This window comes from Cucurbita pepo, chromosome 2 (assembly GCF_057944985.1).
Source record: "Cucurbita pepo subsp. pepo isolate OVF chromosome 2, ASM5794498v1, whole genome shotgun sequence".
NCBI lineage: Eukaryota > Viridiplantae > Streptophyta > Magnoliopsida > Cucurbitales > Cucurbitaceae > Cucurbita > Cucurbita pepo.
In genome coordinates this window covers 4,278-31,306 of record NC_141799.1, presented here as the reverse complement: position 1 = coordinate 31,306, position 27,029 = coordinate 4,278, and the positions used below count along the sequence as shown (strand labels likewise).

At 37.5% G+C, this 27,029-nt stretch overlaps 3 protein-coding genes across 4 annotated transcripts; all 3 read left to right on the top strand.

Moving 5' to 3' along the window:
• The first annotated feature begins 506 nt into the window (after positions 1 to 506).
• LOC111788826 (UDP-rhamnose/UDP-galactose transporter 2) lies at positions 507 to 3,316 on the top strand. The gene is made up of 5 exons (XM_023669357.2): positions 507 to 897; positions 1,358 to 1,542; positions 1,729 to 1,929; positions 2,421 to 2,582; positions 2,669 to 3,316. Exons 1-5 carry the CDS (start codon positions 768 to 770, stop codon positions 3,026 to 3,028), a joined length of 1,038 nt encoding a protein of 345 aa, XP_023525125.1. The 5' UTR covers positions 507 to 767; the 3' UTR covers positions 3,029 to 3,316.
• A 611-nt stretch (positions 3,317 to 3,927) lies between these two features.
• On the top strand, positions 3,928 to 12,296 carry LOC111788825 (neurofilament light protein). Its single transcript, XM_023669356.2, has 3 exons — positions 3,928 to 5,320; positions 6,278 to 6,964; positions 11,083 to 12,296. Exons 1-3 carry the CDS (start codon positions 4,139 to 4,141, stop codon positions 11,665 to 11,667), a joined length of 2,454 nt encoding a protein of 817 aa, XP_023525124.2. The 5' UTR covers positions 3,928 to 4,138; the 3' UTR covers positions 11,668 to 12,296.
• Positions 12,297 to 13,118: 822 nt separating this feature from the next.
• On the top strand, positions 13,119 to 26,717 carry LOC111788359 (uncharacterized protein At1g76660). Of its 2 annotated transcripts, none has more exons than XM_023668672.2 (5): positions 13,119 to 13,395; positions 14,898 to 15,005; positions 15,123 to 15,255; positions 24,833 to 26,012; positions 26,271 to 26,717. In XM_023668672.2, the coding sequence occupies exons 3-5, from the start codon at positions 15,217 to 15,219 to the stop codon at positions 26,474 to 26,476; spliced, it is 1,425 nt and encodes a 474-aa protein (XP_023524440.2). In that variant the 5' UTR covers positions 13,119 to 13,395; positions 14,898 to 15,005; positions 15,123 to 15,216; the 3' UTR covers positions 26,477 to 26,717. The 2 variants fall into 2 exon arrangements, with proteins under 2 accessions (XP_023524440.2, XP_023524439.2); XM_023668671.2 differs by having other exon boundaries at positions 14,888 to 15,005.
• Positions 26,718 to 27,029: the final 312 nt, after the last annotated feature.

Genomic DNA, 27,029 nt, shown 5'->3' with positions numbered 1-27,029 from the left:
AAATCCAATATTAATATCAACATATAGACACCTCTACAAATTATATTTAATTATAATCTAGATCTCTTCATTTTTTAAACCAACATTTTTTATGTTTGATATTTAAGTTTGTTTCCATGTGACATGGTTGGTTTCTAAAGTTTAAATTTTGCTTAGAATTAGTTACTACAAAATTGGTTTCTAAGTGGCCTCTATTCACTTGTTTGATGATTATGCTAACTAGATTTTGATGATATGTATTTTTCATTTAGTATGAAATTAATGAAACGTCCGAGGTTTTTTTTTTTCCCCCATAAAAAAATAATAATAAAAGAGTGAGGGAGGAGTGAGGAGCGAGAGGAAACGTGAGAAGCCCCATGCGACGCGTGCGTACGCCTCCTCGCCGTCACAGATCGGTCACACGGTGTGGGTTGGGTGGGTGTTATAGTAATTGTCCAACGGAGCGGAATGGAGAATTGGGGTGGGAGGTGTGAGACTCGGGAAAAAACGTATAACCCCTTCATATTCTTTCCTTTTTTACCCCTTCCTTCAAAATTGTATTGCTTTGCCTCCCTAGTCCCTATTGCTGTCTCGCCTGTCTTTCCATCGTCTTGTACATTCACTTATCTGTAAACACATTTTAAGATCCGATCTGGGCATCTGTTGTTTGGAGGGTCCTTCAATTCCTCTCTCTCTCCCTCCTCCAATCTCTTCCTTTTCCTTTTCTCTCATTCACTCCTGTTTCCGAATTTCACTTCATTTGAACGAGAGAGAAAGAAGAAAGAGAAATGGAGGGTGATAAGAAATCATCGCCGGTGTCGGATGTTGGGGCATGGGCGATGAATATCATCAGCTCAGTCGGGATTATCATGGCCAACAAGCAGCTCATGTCTGCCAATGGTTACGCTTTCAGTTTCGGTGAGCTTCTTACTCTTCCTCGCACACCTCTCCTATAGATCTCTGATTGCTGAGTATGCACCTTCTTCTTTTTTTATTTTTTATTTTTAAAATTTTTTTATTACAACCTTTTAAAACTCCTTGCGCCAATTTTCGTTTTTCACCGATCTATATCCTATCCATGGGTTTTCCCTTCGCTTCACTCTCGGTTCATCTCATGTAATGCGGACAATTGAGGATCTGTTCTCTTGGTTACGATGGAATTTCTCAACTCGTTTGTACGCTCAATGGCGATTTTGCACTTGTGGCCAATTTTTTTGCCCCGTTCTCATATTGCAAGTGACGTTTTACGGTCTTACTTGCAAGCCGGGACAGTTTTGTATGCTTAGTTAACCGAACTTTCATCTTGAAATTTACTGCGCGGATCCTTGTTTCCTTCCTACTAATTAAATAAGGTTATTTGAATTCTTTTCATTTTCAGCCACAACTTTGACTGGGTTCCACTTTGCGGTGACTGCACTAGTCGGTCTGGTCTCGAATGCCACTGGTTATTCCTCATCAAAGCATGTTCCTTTGTGGGAGCTCTTTTGGTTTTCTATTGTCGCAAATATGTCTATCACGGGAATGAACTTTAGTCTCATGTTGAATTCAGTGGGATTCTACCAAGTAAGAACTTACTATATGACACTCTTGACAACGTTTGCACTTTAATTTAGTTTATAGGAATGCATTGGGTATAACAAGTTAAACAATGTCTATCTAATTGTGTATTCATGCAATCTCTCTCTCTGTCTCTCTGTTTTGGTCTCTTTCCTTTCTTATTTTTACGATTGGAGAATATTTTTGTTTCAGATCTCGAAACTTAGTATGATCCCTGTGGTTTGTGTGATGGAGTGGATCCTTCATAACAAGCACTACTCAAAAGAAGTGAAAACTGCTGTTGTAGTAGTAGTAATTGGTGTGGGAGTTTGCACTGTCACTGATGTAAAAGTTAATCTCAAAGGTTTTCTGTGTGCGTGCATAGCCGTCTTGTCAACATCTTTGCAGCAAATTGTGAGTACTTCTTCACATATCTACTTGGCTGAATCTTGTCGTCTCCAGTTTAGCCTTTATTCCTTCTACTTTATGTATATGTTGATCAATTGGTTTGTAGCTAGGGTATGACTGTTTTTCTTTCTTTTTTCCCTTTTGTTTATCCCGCTGAAAGAAGCAAAACAGAACTTTGAAGGTTATGGGACACTGGTTTCAGTGTAACGACCTTGAGTGAGAGACCCTTGGGCTCCTCTCTAGGCAAACCTGTTGCAATATTATTAAAATATCTTATCAGAAATGGTAACTGGAGTTGTTCAGTTTTTTTTTGTAATGGAGGTTGTTTTGGATAAAGACATTCTGATTCTTGGAACAATAACTATCTCATGGTCAGAATACTTATCTGTGTTAACCTTGATATCTTGAGTCCTTTTGTGTAGTCTGAAATGATAATAAAGGTAAGGGCAGTTGTTATAATAGTGTCATCGCATCGCTAAACCATATTCTTGCAACAGACTATAGGTTCACTGCAAAAGAAGTACTCCATTGGGTCTTTTGAATTGCTGAGCAAGACAGCACCTATTCAAGCCCTCTCTCTCCTGCTTCTCGGACCATTTATTGATTACTACCTTAGCGACAAATCTCTACTGAACTATAAAATGTCTTCTGGTGCCCTTGTAAGTAGAAGGCGGTTCATTTATGTACGCCATTCATTTATGTACGCAATTTTCAACTAATTTCTGGAGATGCTACATACTTGCAGTTGTTCATCCTCCTCTCATGCACTCTTGCTGTGTTCTGCAATGTGAGTCAATATCTGTGCATTGGGCGTTTCTCAGCTGTGTCCTTCCAGGTGTTAGGTCACATGAAAACAGTGTGTGTTCTCACATTGGGGTGGCTGCTCTTCGATTCAGAACTGACCTTGAAAAATATATCAGGCATGATTTTAGCCGTTGTTGGTATGGTCATTTATAGTTGGGCTGTGGAGGTTGAGAAGCAATCTGGGGTGAAGACTAATATCAATGTGAAACATAGCCTGACGGAAGAGGAAATCAGACTTCTGAAGGACGGAATGGAATCCAAACCAGTGAAGGATATTGAACTTGGTGAGACTAAAGGATAAATTTCACTTTGTTTGTTTAGGTCATGGTATTGTTTATGTTGTGTTTACAGTCTAGACTTATCCATTTCCTTGTCCTTGCACCCATCAATTTTAGATGTTATAAAGCTCTTGTAGAAACCTTGGCCGACCCTATATTTTTCTTGTTCACATTTATATTTATACGTTTATATCATGTATATTTCTTTTTTCTTCACATTATTTATGCCAACAGAATAGTTGTAAGTCCATGAACGGATGGTAAAATGTAAACGTCATTTGTAATGGGTCAACTTTTATTTGATTTTCTCCTTTCTCTACGTTAATTCTATCTTCTATGGAAGTTTGAATACAAAATGCATACAACTCAACCAAACAAAGCTGGCACATAATCGTTGTAAGTGAAACTTCTCATTAATTTTTGTGATGGAAGAATTTGGAGATTGAGGAAGAAGATTAACTTCTTGAATGGTTAAGGACAAATATTATTAAAATGAGGCACCTTCAATTTTATTCAAAAGAGATACCAGCATATAGTCCATAAACTGGAGTTGTACCATATTTGAATTTCTCATTTCTCATTATGTAGTTTTGTTAGTATGTTGAACGAATAATTAATGTCATTTCAATGATACTTTTTAAACGATTATGAGATGATAAGAGTAATATTGGAACATTTGAAATAATAAATTTAAATATATGTTTTTGTTTGTTTGTGTAATTTAGTCTCTAATTGATTCACCTTCAAATTCATTTTTTGGCTTGCGGAAAATTGACCATTATTTAGTTTCACCTAACATCGTAGTTTTTTTTTTATTTTTTTATTTTCTTAATCGTAATTTTTTGTTTATTTTAATTGTTAGTTTTTAGTTGAATTGACCATTATTTAGTTTCACCATATATCGTGGAGAACTCACTCTCTCTTATTGTAGAGTTTATTTTATTTTATTTTATGGGGGTTGTTTACGAAAGAAACAGTTCGTCGCCTTCGATCTAAAGAGTGGAAGAACTTGCCGAATGTACCAAAAGGAGAAGTATTAAAATTAGACTTCGAGTGGGAGCTAGGGTTGCGCCGAGGAGCGGAGAGACGCACTGATCGACTTTCTGGAATTGAAGAACGCAGTGCCAGAGGTCATGGACGTGGAGCTGAATAATCAGGTAGAGGATGAAAATGAGAATGATTCTTTGTTTGAAGGAATGGTACTCTTCGACCCTTCCGAGTACCCAATCCAAATCCTTCCCACCCCCGAAGACCAAGATAGTGATCATCCTGGTCCAGATATCTCTAATCAGCCTCACCCCCTCAATTCCACAGCCGCTAAAGTTACCACTACTGCCAGTAATTCAGCTTCTTCTACGGTAACGATGCCTACTTCATCTTCTCATCTTTCTGAACCCCTTGACGAGGACCTCTTTTCCGACCTCACGCTCGTCACTACCAGTTCCATGCATAAGGGCCAAGCTAAACACCAAACTCAATTCCAGTTAGATCAGAATTCGTTGCAGATCACCGATCCTTCTCAAGTTGCCACAATTATGAATACCCCTGGTTCGGCTGTAGGAGAAGCAACGGAGAGAGACCGAGGAGTCGTCTCAATCTCTCGACAGATTTCAAGAAGGAAAAGGAGACCTGGTTTGCGAATTGGCTATGGCAGAGATGCCCACACCCCAAATCCCTCTCCCGATCTTAATTCTCCGAATTCCAATAATCACACTCATGACGACGATGACAATGACCAGGACCCTGATGCTTTATCTATGATCCAACCATCTGCTTCTCCACCACAGACTTTAAGCTCTCATAGTTCTTCAGTTGACAAAATGGAATCCCCTAATTTTGTATCTCAAGAAGATGTCATAATGGGATCTCCAAATCAACAAGATGCTAATCGACTTGAAAAAAGTAGCGTTGAGACTGAAGTGTGCAATTCACCCGAGTTTAAATTGGAGCAAGTTAGAATCCAGATCTCTGAGAACCTGACTTCTGCTCGTAACTCGGTCGCCTCTGTATCTGCCTCTAGGAAGGATGTTATCCAACGGAGACGCAAAATTATGGATAATCTTAAAATTTCATTAGACAAGTACTCCAATCTTGAAAGGCAGTTAGAGGAAGCATGCGAAGCCGAAGATTTTGAAACCGCAGAAAGGCTCAGCGAGAGCCTAGCTTCTGCTGAGGGAGAAAAAGAAGCCTTCCTCAACGAACTAAAAGATGTTGAAGCCTTATGTGATGCAATGGATTCCAGAATGCACGAGGTTCTGGACTTCTTGATTGCGACGGAGGAAAAATGTGATTCTCTGCTCCGAACTTTTGCTACGGTCAGTTTCAAATAGGATTTCTATGTATGTTAATGTCTGACGTCTCAGTATACTCACATACACACACACACACACACAACACATTCCGTCTAAAAGAGCTGTAGACTGTAGGCTTCCATTCTTGTCCTTCAAATGATAGGATTTCTTACGATGAAAAATACGAAGGTATTCACAAAATTTTTAAGGGGAATGTTGATTGAATTTCAATGTCTAAATGAAATTAAGAAAAATACAACAAATTTTCCTCTGAAGAGAGGGAAGTATTAAGTCACTGTTGCTATTATACCCTGATATCTAGTTGACTCATTCATATCTATCTTCATCTTTACGGGCCTCTTGGATCTTCTATTTCCCATTTTATATCATAACGTATGATAGAATAACAGATTTCCAATTTTTATTTTTCATATTATGAAAAATATTGAAAAATACTTTATGATAGAAGATAAATACTTTTTTTTTTCTTTCAAAAAAGAAAAAGAAAAAAGACAAGTATCTTTTTCTTGTTAATATTATGCAAAACGTTAAAATCATGAACAGCAAAGAAGTAGACATTTTCATCTATCGTCAACTTCTTAACACTGGTAGGAATTGCTATAACCTGCATAATTCCTGAACCTCGTCTTTTGAAGTTCTTGTTCGCTTCCATTTACTCCATGAACTCGTTCCTATTTAAATACACAATTTATATTACAAGAAAGCTATGTATTAATGAATCAAGTTTTATCGAAGACGGGAATAATTGGTCAAGCCTTTACAAAAAACACACTGCGATTTCTTTAAAATAGGGGGACATGTCAAATTCTTTGGTTATGGAGCATTTCAAAGACAAACAGGCCATTGGAGGTTGATTAAAGATTATAAGGATCTGCAATCCACAGCATTCACCAATTTCTAATTTTTGAAGTTGGTTCCATGTATGGGAAATGACTTCTTAATTATTCTTCCTTTTTGTAGGATGCTGCAAATGATGTTGTCTTGGGCTTAAATACTGCAGAGGCAGAATCTGCAAAAGAACTGGAAAAGTGGCATTTGTCAAATGAAGTCTTGGAGGCCAAGAAGATGGAAACTGAAATCGAGTCACTTATTATTCAAGAGTCTTGCATGGTTTTGAATGATTCTGTTGAACTTTTGGTCGAGGATGACAAAAGAGAGAAAAATGTTCTTTGTCAAAGAAAGGCCGTGTTGACAGATGAACTTGAGAAATTACTGGCTTTGGTGGAAGAAAAGAAGAGGGAGATAGAAGAAAATGATTCTCTGATTGATGCTGTTGAGAAAAGAATTTCCGTCGCAATTTCTGGTTTTCAGCATGTACATTCAAACATGGATGCGAAATATGATTCCTTACAATCGACCCTCTCCCAGTTGCAGTTAGAAAGTCAATCTCTTTCAGTTAAAAGAAGGGAAATTGATGAGTTTCTCAATCTGGAAAAGGACAAAGGAGAGCAGTTGAAGAAAATTGCTCAACTTTCCATAGAAGACGCAGAAGCATACAGAGAAATTGCTAGGCTGAGAAAATTTCTGATGTCTAACATCTTGAAAATAAGGGAAGATAAAGCTAGTCTTTCTCAATCTGAAGATAAGCTCTCCAAGGATGTTCAAATGCTACAGCAAGAGTTTCATTCTGCAAGTTCTTCTCTCCAGGTTAGTTCCGCTACCTATTTTCCAAGGGGCTCCCTTCTTCTTTATCACTTTCCACATGATGGAAAAAGGTTTGATGGAGGAGGTACTACCGTGGAGCTTCCATATCTTGTGAGATTCTTAACATTTTTTCCTTTTCACAAGAAGTTTGTATATGCTCAGGACAAATGGAGTGTCCTATTTGATAAGTAGTTGTTAGGTATCCAGTTTTAGAAATACAGCAAAAAAGACCAAGCACAATCTGACTAGTAAAGTTGTACTTTTCCAAAGTTCTCTAATGACGTAAGAGTAAATTCTAGAATAGTTAGTTATGGGTTAGTTAGGCTGTTTGTTAGTCATAACCAGTTAGTATACCAGCTGATAGTAGGTTATTTGGTATGTTAGGAATCTGTTAGTTTGAACACTCTTGTATTTTAAATGTGAAAAATTTACTATTGAAGAAGTTAAAAAAAAAAAAAAAAAAAAAAAGGAAAAAGAAAAAGGGAGAAAAGCTCTAAGCCGATGGAGTTACAATGAACTTCTTCTATTAACAGAGAGGAGGAGCTATAACAATTGAAAAGAGATGAGTGTTTACACCAAAAGCATGATCCTTGTCATTGAAAACCCTTTGGTTCCATTATCCAAGTAGCCCAAAAGAAAGCACAAATGAGATTCATCAAAAGAATCATTTTAACTTATTTGGAAGGGTGGCCAAGAGCATAGTTGAGGAGGCAGTTTGGTTCCTTTGTTAAAGGTGTTGACCAATTAAATAGAAAAGTACTTCCATAATTTTGCAATGTAGGAAGATGACTTTGGGTCTCCACCTTTTTCTAATGGGGAGCAATGAGGAGGTAGAGAGATAAATGATAGTTTTTTCTGTTGTGGCTGAGGTCCCGAAGAAAGAATTTAATCTTTTTTGTGAAGTGATCCTTCCGAATTAATTCATATAGGAGGGTCTGTGTTCCTCCTCCATTACTATCAATGTCTTTCAAGAGGGATTTTGTAGAAAAGGAACCTTTGTTATCCAGCTTCCAAAGCAAAAGGTCCTCCTAGGTGTAAACCAATAATTTCGCTGTTCCCCTCTCTGTAGTAAGTTTCTGTAGAGTCAAAGAGGGACAAGAAGTTAGTAGAGAGGTTTGGTGAGGTTGCTTGAATAAGCGTAAGCCTCCTCATTTGGATATATGAGAGCTCCTCCATAATAGTAGCCTCCTTTTCAATTTTTAAACTTCTCAACAATTTGTGCACATAAAGAGGTTATATCAGGGTTTCCATTCAAAGGGAGGTCTAAGTATGCATTTGGCCAAGAACCCACCTTCATCAGTATTTATTGGCAGTGGAAGCATCCTCACTTTTTATTTGTATTGAGGACAGTCAGTTCTGACTTTTGATTTTAAATGAATGTGTCAAACAGCCTAAAGCTAGGTACTTGAAGGGAAATAATCCCATAACACCCATTAGATAGTGGTTTAAACAGCCTCCAACGGCTAGTTTCTAATAAACAAAAGTGAATGTACCAAACTCTGGTTATAACTCACTAAAACCAGCCTAATCCATTTCAAACCACTACACCAGAGAACTAATTGATAAAGTTAGGCTATGCTTGAATTACATCACTTCCTTAAATACTTCAACCGAATTGAAGAGATTGTAGAGCTAAAGCCCAATCTTCAAAGGATGAGAAAAGTTTTTCGTGCATTTTTTCAAGGTATGATGGTGAGTAACATTGTTTCTTCGCACTTTTGAGAGCCATAAGCCTCACATCTTCTTGCAATTATTGTTCTTAAGGTTGCATGACTACATTTGGTGAGAATGATCAACCTACCCTTGGAGTGTTCGAGTCCTAGGCAAAGGATTAGTTTTCGTATCTTGGATCTTTGATCATCACGCTAATTTACATCTTATACATCTTATCCTATCCCTTGGGGTTGAAACCTTGGTTTGAGGTTTTTGTGATTTGAGTTTCCTAACTCCTCGGTGTTCTTACCTCAATTTTCCAAGGGTTTTGTCCCCAATTTCCTTCCTCTTATCTAGGTCTCCCGCTTGGTCATAATCCTAAAAGCTTCTTGTTTTGGAATTCTGGAATTCTGTTGTTGATATGGTGTGTAAAAGACTTGCTTTTTGGAAGAGATTTTTTCCCCAAAAGAGGCAGAGATCTCTCATTAGCTTTCTCTCTCTTTAGAGCCCTTTGTGTTTTTCCCCAAAAGAGGTAGAGATCTCTCATTAGCTTTCTCTCTTTAGAGCCCTTTGTGCTGTGCAGAAGAGTTTAGAAAAGCTGATGAGGGACTTGTTAGGATTACCCTAACAAGAAGTACACACAATCGAACTGTATTACAATATCAATAGCCTTCTGAGAGGGCTATGACTCTCCTAAAGTCCCTACACTAAGAAAATACCAAATTTTAATCCCTTTCTAAGAACCCTAACTCCCCTATTTATAACCAAGTCACCCTTCACTAGTTACCACTATGCCCTTACTAATAGCTTAATATTCCCAATATATCCCGTAATAGCAACCATTACAAGCATTAAACAAAATATCCACTCCCAAAAGAAACAAAAATAATAATAATAAAGAAATGTGTTATATCTGATTTCATTTTTAATCTCTCTTTGATCACTGGAATAATTATTGCACCATCTTTAATTAGACGGCCACAACATGCTGTGTTCGGCTCCCACATAACAAATATTGCAGTTATTCTCTCGTCATCATATGATTCTTGTTGTTTAGCTAACAGACAATCGTAGGTCTCCATTAAATAAATCTGCAAGTAGTGTTCTCTAGATAACCATCTTTCCATTCCTCTGCCCCCTAGTTTTTTGTGGCTTTCGTGCCCCGCCCATCCCAGTTTTCTGCCCAACCATTTTCTTTGTCGTCCACCACTTCCAAAACCCATTTCAAATCCATCATGCTGTGCGTTTAAAGAAATAGCAGAAAATTCATTCCCACTTTTCAGATATGAACTTTGGCCTGAGATCTTCAATCCTTTTCATTAATCACCATAGCCTTTTCTTGAGTTGGTATACCCCTTCAAATCGTGATACACGTTATTACCTACCGATGCCCACAACCCTATAAACTGTTGATGCATGGTTGCAATCAGTTGTAACTGTTCCTCAGCTCTTTGATCAATCTCTCCATCGTGGATACATCTGTTTTGCCACTTCTTCACTTGCCAACCTTCTTGCTCATGCAATGTACTCATTGGATTCTGTCGTTCCATTCTTGCCAAATCTTGAAAATATTCAAATTGAATTGATTCAAGGTATGTAAAATCCTTCAAATGTGAGCTGAGTCAAATTTTTAACAAAAAGTTTGATCTTGGAGATGAACCGGGTCGGGCAAATTCTGGGGGAGAAACACAACTCGTGAGTGGGACTGCTTAAAGAAGGATGGGTATGGTTCCTTGTCAGGATTCGTAAGTCTTGGGACACAGGAAAAAAATTCTGTTGGCGGACATTGGCTTAGGTCGTGCAAGCATTGGATCAAACGTGTTTTTTTTCCATCTTTTCACATGTGACATTGTAGAGCACTTGGTTGAAGCTGCCGCCTCATTTGCTCGCATCATCTTCTTCGTTCATATTAGTTGTGCCTTCTTCCCCGTCGCTGTGTACGATTATGCCGAGGTTTCCAAAAATCTTTGGTTTTATCACTTGTAATGGGTAAAAATGAATCGCACAGCTACTCTCTTCAAATGCATCTTCTTTTCCGAATGACACTTGCCTTCAAATGCTTTTTTTTTTTCCAGGATTTTCTCCTTAGCTAAGCTATTCCTAAAATACAACTTGCCATTATCGCCCCAAACTATCTTTCATTACAAAGCAATCTCTGTCACTCTGGTTCCTCCTCTCATAGATTTCCACGATTGGAGTTTTTTTTTTCAAAATTCTGTGGACTGGTTTGCTTTTTTGAACGGTTCATTTATTTTTTATGCATGGACTTCATTTATTTTTTATGCATGGACTTTTGTATGATTATTATTATTATTATTATTTTTTCGTTGAACAAGAAACAAATCTTGTTTCTTTTCACCGAATAAAGGAAAAGTCTCACTTTTCTTTAATGCATGGACTTCTATATTTATGTAATAGGGTTTGCATTTGTTTTCCTTCTATTAATCTTTCTTTCTAATTGTTTGAAGGAATTATCTTCAAGAAAATCACACATCCAGCAAGACATAGTTTCCTCAAAACAAAGAATTTCTTTCATTGACAAGAGAGTACCTGAGTTGGAAGCGGAAAAGAAAGTTGCTGCTGCCGGTAGAAATTTCAAAGAAGCTGCTCGAGTTGCTGCTGAGGCAAAATCTCTCAGTAATGAAAAAGATAGCATCTGTATTGACATAGACAGAGCTTTATTAGACCTGGAGAAACTTGAGGAAAAGACAAGAGACACAATGAAATGGTTGCAGGAGACTGAGGTTTCGATTCAATCGAAGGAAAAAGAAGTAGCAAAAGCTAGATTCCAGAGGTTGCTTTTGATTGCTGGCGCAGCAGCCGCAGAAGGAGCTGCTGCTCTGGAGTCGGGTGACACTGGAGAAGCTAACCTTCTATTGGCAGAGGCTGAAGCAGCTCGTTGTGAAGCCAAGAAACTTCAGCCAATATATAATTTCCATGAGGACGAGCTTTCAACTATTCCTAAACACTTCATCTCTGCGGAACTTGTGTTCAATCTAGGTCGTGAGAAATTAGCAGACTTGGTAGCATCCATTTGTCATCCAGAAAATTGAGTTTTCGATGATGTGTAATTTTGGTGCTTGTCATTGAATGAAGGAGCTCGACAATGGGAATATTGGTGTTTGTTATTCATTGAGTATCACATATCTCATCAGTGGTGCAGGAACTCGTCCAGCCTGACTCGAGATTTTCTCCAATTCTTGTATCATTAAAGTCGCTGTCGTGATGTAGACGCATGCAGCTTCGTAATGCCACATCTTTTTGTTGTTTCGTTTTGAGTTTGATTGACACGGGAGCTTCATCAGAAAGGAAGAATTTGGAAGTGACATTACTGATCTACTTTCTGTTCAAAGCTGAGATTTCAGAATGCAGCAAGGTTTGGATGGAAGCTGGCAGAACCCTTTGCGCGTTAACCAAGTTCTTTGACTAGAGAAAGCTCTCTATGTGCCCCAGGAAGGACAACGAAAGTGATCTGAATCCTGCTGGTCTCTTCTCTTCCAGGTTTGGAACGAGTGTACATGACATGCAATGTGTTCAAGTGTATTTACTCTTTTGTCTTTTCTGTTTCTGGAAATGCGGTTTTTTTTTTTATTCTTGATGTCGGAGATTGGTGTTTATTTGGTTTTCTGAGATTTCAAAAGAGATATTTTTAATTTATGAGGTTTTAGAAATTGGTTCCAAATGATTTCAGAGTTGGGAGTTTATCATTTGTTGATTTAAAACATGACGGGACATTGATGAGGTGACAAAATAACAAATAAAAAAGAAAAAAAAAAAAAAAAATTCCTCATTCCAAAACAAAGAGTAACCGTTAATGAAGACCTGAAATTTCTAAAATTGACTAAATACCACTTGTGGCGATGATAACATTATCGGGCAAATTGGCACTATTCTTCAAATTAGCCCAACGAACTACTTTCAACGCAACATTAAAACACGACGACAACAAAATGATCACCATTTTTTTTTTAAATTCTTAACTATCAAGTATAATTGTATTTTAGATCAGTAGGAGATTGTTACTCTTCAAAATAAACATATACCTTCAAAATAAACATATACCAAACAAGGTGACCCAATCATCTTTTAAGGTTCGTCAATTCTAGGATTTCCTTCTCTTAAAGAACAATTCTTGAGTTACCGTGAAGTTTTCATTAAAGTGGTGCTCTACAATTTCATCTTCATTTCTCCTATGAATTTTACCAAAAAAAAGAAAAAGAAAACCATTAAAGCACAAGTTTAAATAATGAATCATATACGTGTTAATTTCCCTCGTCAACAAGTGATGAAATGGTTGAAAATTCTAGAAATTGAACTTCAACCTATGTTTCTAAGAAGGCCACTTTTACTCTCTTATCAATGCACGTGTTTTTTACTAGTAATTCAAAACGGACGAAAGGAACCAAGCCGATCGGTTCGAATTATAACCTTTAAGACCGAACTGAATCGACCGAGTCCCGGTTTTAACCGACCGACTCAAATGTAAGTTTTGCGTTTGGTTTAGGGCTTCTCTAATGTGGGAACTTCCTTCGACTGTCGGCCAGTAGCCACCATCGTTCCATCTCTCTCTGTCTCTCGCATTTGCCGTCTCACTTACACAGCTGCCGTTGCCGTCGACTACTAAGCCACCGTCTCCGTCGACTAATCAGCGACTGTCGCCGTCGCTCCCTGTTGGAACCTTTACTGGTCGGGAGAAGGGACGCGTTTAACAAATAACCAACCATTCATCACAACAAGGGACCAGCCGTCTTCTGGGACTTTTTTGTGTGCTAATATTGCAGGTAATCTCACTTACTAAGGGCTTTAAGCTGATTTATTCAATGGGCCCAATAATGAATTTGTTGTTCTTGTGATGGGAAATTGTGGCTGGCTTTAAACTGGGGTTTTTGTTGCTGTTCTTTTGTTCCCTTTTGTTTCTTCTTCTTCTCCTTTAGAAGATTCATTTTTGTATTAACTGATTGCTTCTACAGTCGCTTTCCCTTGCACTAGAGGAACAAAACACAAAAGTCTAAAATTCAGATGGTTATTTTGAATTCATCAAATCGAGTGCAATCGAAGACCGTTGACTAGGATTTCTTTGGGTTTCAATCAGAGACCAACACATCTTCAGGCACTGGGTGTTCAGAACGAAATTCGAATCCCAAACTTCTTGAATCGAAGTCTCTCTTCTCAAAAGCCATCGATTCCTCTACCCATCTGATTCTTCTTCATCAAATCATAATTCAGAAAGATTTATTGAAAATCGCTCTGAACATTTTTTTTTCTTGGTTTAGATCCCATTTTGGTCTCCGAACTTTTACATTTTTTTTATTTCTTAGTTCAACTTTCAAAATGCCGATTAGTCTCTGAACTTTTTGAAAGCGCCTATTTTAGTCCCTGTTGTTAATATTCCGTTCGCAAAGATTTCATGATGTTCCCTCTGCTTCCATATGCTGGTTGAACACCTAGCCAGTCGTTATGGTAGTCTTGGACTTGTAGCATCAAGATGCTTCACCATCACAGTGCAAGACTTCCTATATAGCTCCAATTGTACGCATACAAAATAGTTCCTCCACTGCCCTCAGTAATTGCACTAAGCCCTATAACCCTTTGCCTCACCTTCACAAATATAAGATTGCCACTCTCTTATTCTTTTGGCATGTCTTTGATTTATTTCAAAGACACTTCTCGGCTTTGATATTTTGATTTATTTTTATGTAGCTTGAAATTTTCCTTTCCCCTCGATTCAATTTTTGATTGTGGAAGCTGCGGAATATAATTGTGGCGCTGATTAAAAAGCCTCAAAATTGCGAAATTTTTCCAGCTGGCCACGTTTGCTTCTTGCCTAAGATTCCTTGTCATTGTTGTTGGGAAAAAAATCAGTTTTCCGGCAGTGGGATTTAGAATTAATTAAACAATGGAACATTCTGGCCTCCTGCAGATACATTTTTTCCTTTTGGAAATTCCAAGATCATAAAGATGATGACTAGTTGAATATCTTCAAATATAATAATTTTGATTTACTTAAACCTCTTTTAAAGGATAGATAAAAAACTGAACCAAACTAAATACAAGTACCCCTTGGCATCTAAAATCTAATAAAAATGACACAAAAGATAGGAAAAAAATAAAATGAGAAGAAATGTCATTATTTTTAGGTATGCTCATCTCATAGTTCGCTGTTATGCCTCTTTATCTTTCTCACTTTTGTCTTTCCTTGTCCTTTCTAGTAATATTTCAACTTTTATCTATTAAAATAAGTATATTGAATCGTCTCTCTTTCTCTTTATCAAGCTTTTTTCAGCGTTGGAGAGGAAGTCTATATGCTGTTAGATTCTACTCCGTGAGTTAAGAAATGCCAAGGTTGGTATGGGTCTAACTCATATTAGTCCTTAAATGGACGAAGTCGACGGTAAGAGACCTCCTTCCTCATGTGGCTTTTCTTTTAAATCTTTCATTTTACTGGCTTTTCTTTTCTTTTAAATCTTTCATTTTACTGGTTCCTTATAACTATATTTATGCTCGTTAGGAGGAGGAGGTGGAGGAGGAGGTGGGCCAAGAGTCTAGTAGGAAAGGGCAACTTAGGAAGGTAAATAGAGACTTAGTCGAGCTACCAAGTGTGAATGGGGTCCGAGCAGAATAGAATCCCTCAACAAGAACGGGTATGCATCCCCTCCCCACAAATCATTATGCTTGTTTATAGCTCGAGAATATTGTTGTTTTTGCACATTGTTTCTTATACCAGTAGATTTAGAGTGCTCCAATCCCCATTTTGCTTGTTTAGGATTTGGATTTACTGCGTAAGCAATGACATTCTTTTTCACGGCCTTTTCTTTCCTAGATCTAGGTTCACCCCTCTATTTCCTAGCAATGTACCAAATCCATGTTTCTACCACAAATTATTTTACAAATGTGGATTCCATGTACTTGATAGTTTTTTATATAGATCTTTGTTAGTTTTACAGCTTTGACTAATGGGCATCACCTTCTTGTTGTGATTTGGTTTGTGGTCATTCCACTTTATGCTTATTATTCCTTTGTTTTAGTTTCTTTTCATGTAAGGACCCACTTTTCGAAGGACTCGAGCCACTGACCGTTACTAACATGGAAAATAAGTAAAAAATGCGTAAAATCTAAAACATTTGAACACGTGCATGCTCTTTGAAATTTGATTAAAATAATAATTAAAATTTTTGCTTTTATAAAGAAACAAGAAAAGACCACTAAAATACTACACTACAAGATCGAACTATTTAAAATACATGAAATACAAGATTTAAAGGTAATTATAAAGGAACTTCAGACTCAAGTGTGATGAGACTCCCTATAGCCAACAACCCATGTGTGCCTCTGCCTCGAACTACGTCAAGCATCAAGCTCCGCCTGTAAAGAAAGTTGAAGTGGTAGGGATGAGTATATAAAATATTCTCAGTAAGCAGCTTGTTGGTAGTTCATATTTCGTTATTAAGTCTTATTGATCTTGTTCGTACATTCGGTATCTTATTCTCTTTTGGAGATTCGTTCCCCCGTATAAGCTTTTCCTAGGCTACACTTTAGGTTTACTCATTCTACTTTCTCTTGGATCTTGGTCCTATCTTGACCTCCGGCCCTTGGAATGTTCTTAGGTCTTCTAGGTCTCCTAATTAGTTGTTTCTGCTAGTCTATCATCATCATTGTCATATCTCAGAGTCCTTGAGGCACGACCTTGGTATAAATCTCGTAGGGCTCATGCATATTAAGGCTCGACCAACTCTAAGGTGCAACTATGGACCCCTATTGCTCATGATAGGTTCACCAAAAGGAAGCTAACGAACAAGCTTCCTAATAGTCCCCACAGGGCACAAATCATAAAACATCATATACCAGTTCTATGGTTATCTGAACTCTTGAGAATTGAGTTAGGTTTATGATGAGGGGCTAGTTGGCGAGCTCCTACCGTCCCTGTGTAATTGCATAAATCACATGCATGAACAATAATTATAACCAATTTACAAGGTACAACTGTGGACCTCTGCTGCTTATGGCCGGCGTGAAGCTAACTGGCCAACTTCACAGTAGTCCCCACATGGTACAATCATAAATCATAAAATATCATGCCAGTTCTATGGTTATCTGAACCCTTGACAATCGAGTCAGGTTCACAACTAGGGGTTTGTTGGCGTACCCCTAACTGTCCTCGTATAACTGCATACATCAGAAACATATGAAATAGAGACATAGCATAGCGATCTAAGCATGGATACCTATTTATAAATTTCAGTTCATAAGATAGTGCATACGCGTTTTAGTAACATACATAATAACATTCCACATATGTTATCTTAGCTCATTTTATGCACAACCATTTATAAGCGGCTTCCAATAGCATGCTTCATATCATACTAAAGACATACTCTCAATTTCGGTCAAATCATAACTCAACATTTCATTCCTCGATAAATGTGCACCATAACGTTTAATGTGCTCTTACATAGATCAAACCAACTCATTGCATGCTCAAATTTATATGACATGCTTCTCATATCATACTTTCATGCATGCTATGACCATAGCTAAATCCTAGGTTCTGAGATGCCACTTACTTGGAAAGCATGACACTTTTTGTTTGGGTTTGCGTCTTTTGGGGATTCCAACAATTGTCAAACTCCTCAAATAACTCTTACATTGATATAAATCGGTCAAAATGGTGCCAAAGTCGGAGTTGAAACGAGTAAATTACGCAAAAAGAGGCAAAATCGGGTTGGACCGCCCGAGTTGGGATGCTCGCGAGTTAGACCGCCCGAGTTGACCCGCCCACGGGTCGGCCACTCGGGTTGGGCTTGTGGGTTGGACCCATCCTTTTCCTCCAAATTTTTTTTCTTTCTTTCTCTTTCTTTATCTTTTTCGCTTCTTTTCTCTTTTTTTTTTCTTTTCTCTTTCCTCCTCTCCTTTTCCTCCCTCTTCCTCTCTTGAGAACCTTCTTCTTCCCTTTTTTTTCTTCTTCTTCTTTCATAATCATTTTTTTTCCCTCTTATTCTTTTTCTTTCCCTCATCTCTGCGCTTGCTGGATTTCCTCCTTCCTTTCTCGCACTCGCCCTTCGTCGTACAAGTCAAAACTCTACCTGTTTTCTTCAACAAAGTCTAGATCGTCCTCTTGCGAACCTATAGCAATTGAAATTGGGTCAACTCATGGAGGGTAGCAATTGAAATTGGGTCAACTCATGGAGGGTAGGGGACGAATGTAACGGTAGAAGCTCTCAAAACTCATGAATGTACCTTGGCGTTCTCCCTTCGTTCGACTTTTCGTTTTGGCTTGCTTCCATCCGAAATTGCCGACGAATGCCCGTGGATCTAGAGCTTAAGTTCTCCCAACAAGCGTGGGTTTTGGTCTTCAACCTCCGGTGCCTTCTCCCTTTGACAAATCCGAGTCCTTCTTCCTTCCGCAGCCAGCAAGCCACCTTAAATCCACCCTTACCTCCCTCTGTTCTCACTCAAAGAGGGATGGGACGGAGGTCTTACTCTTTCATATATGCACACACTTTGAACTTTGAACTTACTCTTTCGGTTAATCATACTTTGAACTTACTCTTTCGGTTAATTATACTTTGAACTTACTCTTTCATATATGCACACACTTGTAATGTACGTAAATCCTTCAAGGTGAGATGCATTTGACTTATTCAAGAATCAAGTTCAGTCGTTGGTCCTTTTGCTATTAGCAAATATTTGATTTTGCATTAATTACCTTATAAAGTAATTAATTCTTCCTACATATGAATCCGACAAGCACGTACATTTAAGTATTATTTTAGCATCACAATTGTTTTTTTTTTAATATATAAACCAAGCTTTTATTAAGAAAACATGAAAGAATATGAGGGGTAACCCCATGAGTTGAGATAAAGGACAGGGCTCAAATCAAGCTAGATGAACCCTGCAGATTACTAAAGTTCTTATGTATTGATGCCCAGAGGGAGACGTGAAATATGAAAAGAGACCAAACTTGCTCCCTAGTTTGACCCTTCCCCTTTAAACATATGATTGTTTATCTCTTCTCGAACACCTCACAAGGGTTAAGAATTCAAGAATTCAAGTACGAAGATACCTCCTCTTGGGACAAGCAAATGAATCCCCTCAGTAAAGATAAAATGGTCAAAATATCCACGTTAGAAAGCAGATCGTTAAGGTGACCCCTAACCTAAGCAAGAGACTAACACGGATCCCTCATGAAGAAACAAGTCATTTCTCATCTCCGCTCATGCTTGTTATAACAGTTCCTTATGGGAGGCTACTAGACTGGTCTTTCCCTTTTAGGTAATGATTAGTGCAACCCAAGGTCAAGAGAGGTGGAACCTTCCAAGGAGGAAAGGACGTAAGCCATTAAATGAAGCCTCATGGAAGATAGATGGTAAAGATGAGAAAAGAAAGAGTAAAGAGATCTATCATCCAAACTAACGTCCTTCCCATAAGTGTTCACCCAACCCCATCTCCCACCACATTCTCAAACATTGAGAGAAAAGAAAGGGAACCCCTAAAAGAATAACTTCCCACAAATGTTTGGAAGTGCCTTTTGAATGCTACTCGAGAGGGTGCTAACATCACAGTTAATCAATGTTCATTATATTCTTCATACGAATCTTTATTCATCATATGAAGAAGCTTCAAGAGAATATTCCACGCTGAACAAGTAGCATAACATAATTGTCTTATGATCTTGTTGTTAGGAACCTGAAGTAGCGGACTAGTTTGACTTATGGGTAATTTCAAGAATGCCCTTGTGTCCTAGTGGGATTGATATTTCAAAGAAGTTGCTTGTGGTACTTTGTGATTGTTGAGTATTTATGATGGCGAAAGCCTTCTTTTGAATTGGTTGGTTGGAAATTGATTAGAGAAGTTTTTGAAGGATGCTAGCTATTAAACCGTATTTGGGAGAAATTAGAATTATAGGCGTCTCTATCTAATATTTGTTATGCCTTTTTGTATATACAATATTCTTTCATCCATTCTAATTAGAGTAGTTCTTTTACAACCCTTGTGTTTTTATGTTTTCTATAATTTTTTTCTTTCCTTTTTTTGGTTGAAAAAAGAAACATAAGAGATACATATCATGTATCTAGGAAAAAGTGAAATTCAAGGATGAGAAGAAGAGTATGATTTTTTTTTTTAAAACTAAATAACTTCCCATTGATGTATAGAAAGGAAGGAAAAACGTTAAGGATCAGACCAGATAAGGAAAAATAAGCCCTAAAATACCGGAGGATAAAATGATGAAAACCAACTAGTGAGACAATAAAAAATACAGCAAAAGGTTTGAAATAAAGAGCTCCCACTTTGGCTAAAAATGTAGGAACTTCTTCGGAGTGGAAGTATAACAAATACTCAAGAACTTGAAACTTAGAAAAGCAACTCGAGAAAATGAAGCTGAGAAAAGATATTTTTTGAAGAAACACTTCTTGCATTGAAAGAGTTATTAGACTAATGCAAGCCTTTGAAACCTTCCAAAATCCTCTAGAATGCCAAAGAAGGATCTTCGTTGAGGTTTATAAAATTTTACCAATACCCGCCAATATAACCAAATCGAGAACACAATTCAATCAAATTCAAACTCATCCATATTCAATTGTTAATAAAACTGATTTTCTTATTCTAAAAAGCACATTGGACTGGAAAAACTTAAAACCGAATGATTTGAAGCTTTCCACAACCAAAAGCTATAAAAGAATCTTGAATAAGGGAATAAACAAAAAGAACAATTTAACCTTTTTCTGAGTTGGAGTAGGGGAAATTTCATGCATATGACGACTGCAAATCTCATTAAGAGGTGAAATTTTTAGGAATCAAGATGGTGGCCTCCACCAGAAAATCTTCTTTGACCGGGTCATCCATAAACTTTGAAGAAGCTATAACATTTTTTCGAAAAAAGGAGAGTCGAGGATTGTTCAAGATTGTCATGGATTTTCTGATCAATTTCCAATTTCTCATTTCTTAGTGATTCAGCATCAGAGTCGATAAATGGTGAAAAAAACGATAGAGCATCTGAAATTTTAGAGGAAAACGGTACACCATTTTCTGAATTAAGTTTGAACTTGGAATGGAGAATGATGAATTAACAAAACCATGAGCAAACATCTTCAATAAAATTTGGATTAGTCTCTAAAATTTATGTACTTATTTTATTTGATCATAAGACCAAATGAGAATCAGTTGCATTTATTGAGATAATAGGATCTGACTGCATAGACATACAAAATTCCATTGACTTGATAAAATTTGAAGAGTCTGGAACCATGAAAGACAAATAGTTAAATGCATTTTTTCTTTTATAAAATTTCGAATAGTGGCCTCGTTAATAACCTTGACTATTAGGTGTTCGCTTCCAATTTATCAATCTCAATCACTTCCATTTAAAGCTGGTCCAATAAAACCGGGGGAAATAACACCTTTGAAGATGAGGACTGTTCTGATCATGCAAGAAACCGCCATTTAATCCTTTGTGTCCCACAAAGTTATTGTTGCTTGGAGAACCCAGGCCATCCACATTATTGATCGTATCATGAACGGAAGGGAACTTTGAATAATGGACCCCTGCCATCAAATCATCTTTGTTTGTGATAGTGAACCCTTCATCTTCCATTACCTGATTAATCTTCCTTATATCCACGAAGTTTGAAGAGTCTCTAATGGACAAAACACCATGATTTCTTCAATACAATGGCTGAGGAAATTAGTTGTTTGGGAAATTAATGTTTACCAGACCACTGAAAGTGTTGCCCTATTGCTTCAAAAAAGAATGTTTTCAATATGAGAAACGTAAATTCTTTAAAAATATTCATCCTCTGTAGCTCTTTATACACTCAAGGTGGGAGTGTTTCTTGTTGTACAAGCTTTCTTCCACCTGGGTAAGGCCAAATAGTACATTTTGAATGCCAATCATTGGATGAACCAAATTTAGACCGCTAGTTGATCCCAAAATCCTTTCTAAATTTCTTATGAAAATCGAGCAAACTGGAATTTGTCAAAGCTCAACCATAGAGCATTCAAACCGGAATAAGAGGTAGGTTAGAAGAAGAATCTTCTTTTTGTTCACATTTTCTACGAAAAACTTGTCATTTTTACATTCAATACGAAAATCAATATTATGCATGTACTAACTCATCACTACCGTTGAACAAAAAAAAAAAAAAAAAAAAAAAGAAAAATGAAAATCAATCGACTTTTAATTATGAAATCTTGATAAGAGAAATCTATGAGAATATCACATACTAGGAGAGCCGATAGCTGGAAGGTTGAACGAAGAAAATGCAGATAACAATAAAAGGGCAAGCAACGGTTGCAGTCAATGAGTTGGTGCTGTGTGGTTAGGGAAGGAAGAGCAATTGAGTGATGGGAGAATGAGAAGAAGAATAGAAAGAAAAAGAAGAAAAAGGGGTTAATGGACAAAGGTAGAGTGGTCGATGGAATGGATGGGGAATGGGTGAGGAAAGAAAGACGGGAAAGACGTTGACATGAGTCATGGGAATGGTAGAGATGTCCATTTAATCGTAAGAGCTCGAGTCTTTCGAGGACTCATCTCGTATAGGATGGGGAATCTCGTACACAAGGAATGGAGGAGGGAGTAGGGATGGAGGAGTTGAGTTGATGTTGCATTATTGAAATTTAAGTATAAAAATTTATGTTAGTTGAACATTATAATTTTATTTTTGCTTATGGTATATTATTATTTTATTGTGATAATTTGTAACTTTTCTTTAAATTGTTATGTCGAGGATAATCCATTTAGAAGTTTTTTTTTTTTTTTTTGGGAAAGAATGGTTATTAGAGTTGAGAATAAATTTAAAAGATGGAACAGATAAAAAAAAAAAAAGAAATAAAAGACGAAAAAAGTTTTCTTGTAGTGAACTTGCTCTCTGACAAATAAATGAAATTTTTTTGTGAGAATAGAGATTCAAATTGGCGGCAGGAATGTTTCTATTCTTGCCTTCTGGACATCTCTAAAGTAGGGGGAGCGATTGATGTTTAGGAAAAGGAGCATAAGTGACACAAATGGGGTTTAGAAAAAGGATTGAAGGTGGCACAAGAACAAACAAGGAAGGTACGATTGTCAGAATCGTCAAAGAATTCTTCCTTACTTATGCTTAACCCTAAAATTGTAGAAGACCCAACAAGTGGAAATCAATATTAATTGGGGAGGAAATGACATTACCGGAGTTCAAACATAGGACCTCTTGCTTTGATATCATTTTAAAACACCATTCCACCTCTAGGTTCTATGTTTCTCTTTGGGTGTCAGTTTCTAAGATCGTTTGAGAAGTGTTGGACCATGTAGTGTGGGAGATACTGCGATGAGACATTAGAAAAAATTGAAAATTGAGAACAGCTTGAACCAACCAAAGCTTGCATAAAAGCAATTAAAATACACATGGTTGGGAGAGCATCCTGAAGGCTGAGGAGCAGAAACTGATGGAAACAGACAGTGAGCTGGATTCTTCTTTTTCCAAACATTGGACGGATTAAAATTCCCATCAAGCATTATCCACAAAAAATATAAGTTCTCTTAGGACTCTTGGATTTCCGTGAGGCTAATTATAACTCTTTCTCCAAAGGTGAAGAAGATACCAGGTGATCATTTAAAGATTTTGCGGAGAAAATACCTGAAGGATCATTTGACCAATGCCTAGAAGCTTCATTTGTATTAAGACTCGGAACAAAAATATTGTGCAGTAGAGTAGAGTCTGAAAATCGGCAATCTCCTCATCTTTCAAGCATCAACAAAAAGATAGATTCCAAGAACCAGCGTGCATATCCCAAAACGCTCAAACAGAGGCATTGGGAGAAGGTGAAATAGCATACAGCCGCGGAAAAAAGTCCCTAAAACATAAAATTTCAACCAAGGATCTTCCCAAAATCGAATCTTCCTTCCCTTGCCCAAATTAAAGTGAGCAAGTTAATCAAAGTTCTGCCATAATTTTGAAATTGAATTCATGGACTTCGAAGACTTAAATCTCTTCCAAGCCTGAATTCCATCCATTATTACAGAACCATAGATGCTAACAATTACTTTCCTCCATAAAAATTGAGGTTCCATCATGAAAGCCAGTCCCATTTGGCCAATAAAGCCATATTTCTCTGCTTCAATGCACCAATTTCAAGTCCACCTTCTCTTTGAGTCTTTGAAGCAAGACTCCATCTAACCAAATGTTACGAAACTGAAAAGGGGAAGGTCCCTAAGAAAAACTACCAGCTTCAAAAAGAGGAGGGAAGTGACAAAAAGGAGGACCTGTTCTGAGACTCTAGAATTATCAAACATCACATCCCATTCCTTGGAAATCAAAGAACGATCTATGAGAAATTGAGAAGAATCATCTCCTGGTCTTGACCTCGTTACTTTCCATTAGATAAAGGCAACTCCCAAAGGCCTTATTCATCAATTCAATTATTAAACTGTCTCATTCCCTCTGGTTGTTCAACCAACTGGAATTCTTTCTTGAATAGAGTATCTTCAAGAAATGATTTTTTGCTGAAAAGAATATCTTCAAAAGAAGTTAGAGATTCTTCTTCAATACAAACAAGAGCTCAATGAGGCGTACTCCACCATTTCTGAAAAATACAAAGTAAAATCTACAGTCGCAAATTTGAAAGCCCTCCCTAGCGTTTTCAACTTTCTCAAGATGGTAGCAAAAAGTCAATAATAGTCTTTTTTTTTTTGGGTGTTTTGTTAGGTCTATGAAAAGTTTTTGTTCGTGGTTATTCTCTATTTGAGTGTCTTTTATATCATTAATTTTTTTCTTTTTCACTCCCTCTGGGATTTTGTATCCCTTGAACTTTTAATCCTTTTCATTATATCTATGAGAATTTTCTTGTTAAAAAAACCTAGTAAATTTTTATTTATGGAACAATAGCATTTGATTTTTCCTTCTTTTTGTTTTTTGGTTTTTATTTTAATGATGTTTGATTAAATATTTGTATTTATTGCGGTTGATATTTGATTTATTGATCCCCACATTCAGGCTGCTCCTTTGAATCGCTTAAGCGATTTACATCCATTAACAACTTGCTCAAATCTAAAAGGCACTTTAACTAATGCTAAAACTGGATATTGGACATTTTTATGGATAATTTTGAAATGGCCATCTCTGCTAGCAAGAATTTGTACGAAAATTGTGAAAAGGGATGGTTCTAAACTTTTTGGTTCTTCATTGACTATTCTTTAAGGAGCTGTTGTGATAACCTGTTAAGTTCTGGTACTTTCTTCTGTACCAGGGAAAGAGATGGGGTGGATGTTGGGGTGCATTATCTTGTTTTCACTCTCAGAAAGGAGAAAAGCGCATTGTGCCTGCATCTCGTTTACCTGAGGGCAATGTCGTGACAACCCAGCCAAATGGACCTCATGCAGCAGGAATAGCCAATCAGGCTACTGTGATAGCTCCATCCCTTTTAGCCCCACCTTCTTCACCAGCATCCTTTACAAATTCTGCACTCCCTTCAACAGCCCAATCACCTAGCTGTTTCTTGTCGTTGTCTGCCAACTCACCTGGAGGTCCTTCATCCACAATGTTCGCTACAGGGCCATATGCGCATGAAACACAACCGGTTTCTCCTCCTGTTTTCTCAGCTTTCACCACTGAACCGTCAACTGCTCCACTCACTCCCCCACCCGAACTAGCTCACCTAACCACTCCTTCTTCCCCTGATGTGCCTTTTGCTCAGTTCCTATCCTCATCGGTGGATCTCAAAGGAACTGGAAAGGCAAATTACGTTCCTTCCAATGATCTTCAAGCAGCATATTCTCTCTACCCTGGAAGTCCTGCCAGTAGCCTCGTGTCACCAATTTCAAGGACCTCCGGCGATTGCTTATCATCTTCTTTTCCTGAGAGGGACTTTCCACCACAGTGGAATCCTTCAGCTTCTCTCCAAGATGGAAAATATCCAAGAAGTGGTTCTGGTCGGCTATTTGGACATGAGAAAACTGGCACACCTCTTGCTTCTCAGGATTCTAATTTCTTCTGCCCTGCTACATTTGCACAATTCTATCTGGACAATCCACCATTCCCTCATACTGGTGGGAGGTTAAGTGTATCAAAGGATTCAGATGTTTACGCTTCTGGTGGGAATGGATACCAAAACCGGCACAGTAAGTCTCCAAAACAAGATGTGGAGGAAATAGAAGCTTACCGAGCATCTTTTGGTTTCAGTGCCGATGAAATTATAAGTACCACACAATACGTGGAGATATCTGATGTAATGGAAGATTCCTTTACTATGAGACCTTTTACTTCAACTAGTCTGTCTGCAGAAGAAAGTATTCAACCTCCATTAGTGGGTGAAAAACTGAAATCCACGCAGGCAACTTTACAGAGTCAAAGAAGTATTAAATCAGCATCTGACGTTGTTGAAAAAGAAACCTGCTCTGAAGTCCTGGCATTATGCAATGGCTGTAAAGGTGAGCCACTGTTCCCTGTTACAAGCTCACACTTGTTTCATGAGAAATCAAAAGAAAATAAAGACAAATACATTTTGGGGAACTTTTTCAAAATGTTGCAACTTTTCTTTCCGTTTCATTATTTCCTTTTTATATACACTGACTCACAATTCTGATGCTAGTAGTCAGGTTAAATTACATTTTTGGGATGTGGTTTTAGGAAAGCTACAATTTAGTTATGGTTACAATTGTCACCTGTTTGTCACCTGTTTGATGCAGACGATAAATTGCAAAGACAACCTGGTAACTTGCCAGGATCAAGTACTTCCCAAGGTGAAACAGAAGACCTATTCTCAAGAATAGGGTCGTCCAAAAATAGCCGCAAGTATAATCATGCTTTATCCTGCTCTGATGCAGAAGTTGATTACAGAAGAGGAAGGAGCCTGAGGGGGGAGGTCAAGGGAGATTTTTTATGGCATGACTAAGAGCCATTTCTGAAATAGTTTGTAGTATGTGTATCTGTTCTTTGCTTTGCGGGTTTCCATGGAATGTCTAACCTATGACCTAACCTGTTCTCTGAGTTGACTTGATCAGTGGATGGATGCATATAGTTTGTGTTCTTTATCGTTCCAGTTTAGAAATGGAATGGGTCAAATCTCTGTATTTGGTAGACGAAGTTTGTCTTTTTTCCAATGAATTATATAATAGCATGTACAATCTTGCCCATCTTGTGCATACGTCATCATTATGCATATCCAAACTCCCGTTAATAGTGGTCATTGATTAGGTTTTCTTTAGAATCTAAGGTAATCTTTGAACGAGTTATCAACAGATTTAAGATAAAAAGAAAGACGTACCGAAGATAGTCTTTAGAGGAAGGATCATTATGAGTTTGTGGTTATGTCATTCGGACTCATTAGTGCCTTGAAGTGTTCATGGAGTTAATGAATTGAGTGTTCAAGGAATGTTTGGATAATTTTGTCATAATATTCATAGGCGACATCTTGACTTACTCTAAGATGGACCAAGAACATTAGT

Coding starts and splice junctions, on each gene's coding strand:
- LOC111788826 (XM_023669357.2), top strand. CDS start 768: ATGGAGGGTGATAAGAAATCATCGCCGGTGTCGGATGTTGGGGCATGG. Junction 898..1,357: donor TGGTTACGCTTTCAGTTTCG/GTGAGCTTCTTA, acceptor TTTCATTTTCAG/CCACAACTTTGACTGGGTTC. Junction 1,930..2,420: donor CAACATCTTTGCAGCAAATT/GTGAGTACTTCT, acceptor TTCTTGCAACAG/ACTATAGGTTCACTGCAAAA.
- LOC111788825 (XM_023669356.2), top strand. CDS start 4,139: ATGGACGTGGAGCTGAATAATCAGGTAGAGGATGAAAATGAGAATGAT. Junction 5,321..6,277: donor TGCTCCGAACTTTTGCTACG/GTCAGTTTCAAA, acceptor TCCTTTTTGTAG/GATGCTGCAAATGATGTTGT. Junction 6,965..11,082: donor CTGCAAGTTCTTCTCTCCAG/GTTAGTTCCGCT, acceptor AATTGTTTGAAG/GAATTATCTTCAAGAAAATC.
- LOC111788359 (XM_023668672.2), top strand. CDS start 15,217: ATGGGGTCCGAGCAGAATAGAATCCCTCAACAAGAACGG. Junction 15,256..24,832: donor GAATCCCTCAACAAGAACGG/GTATGCATCCCC, acceptor CTTCTGTACCAG/GGAAAGAGATGGGGTGGATG. Junction 26,013..26,270: donor ATTATGCAATGGCTGTAAAG/GTGAGCCACTGT, acceptor TGTTTGATGCAG/ACGATAAATTGCAAAGACAA.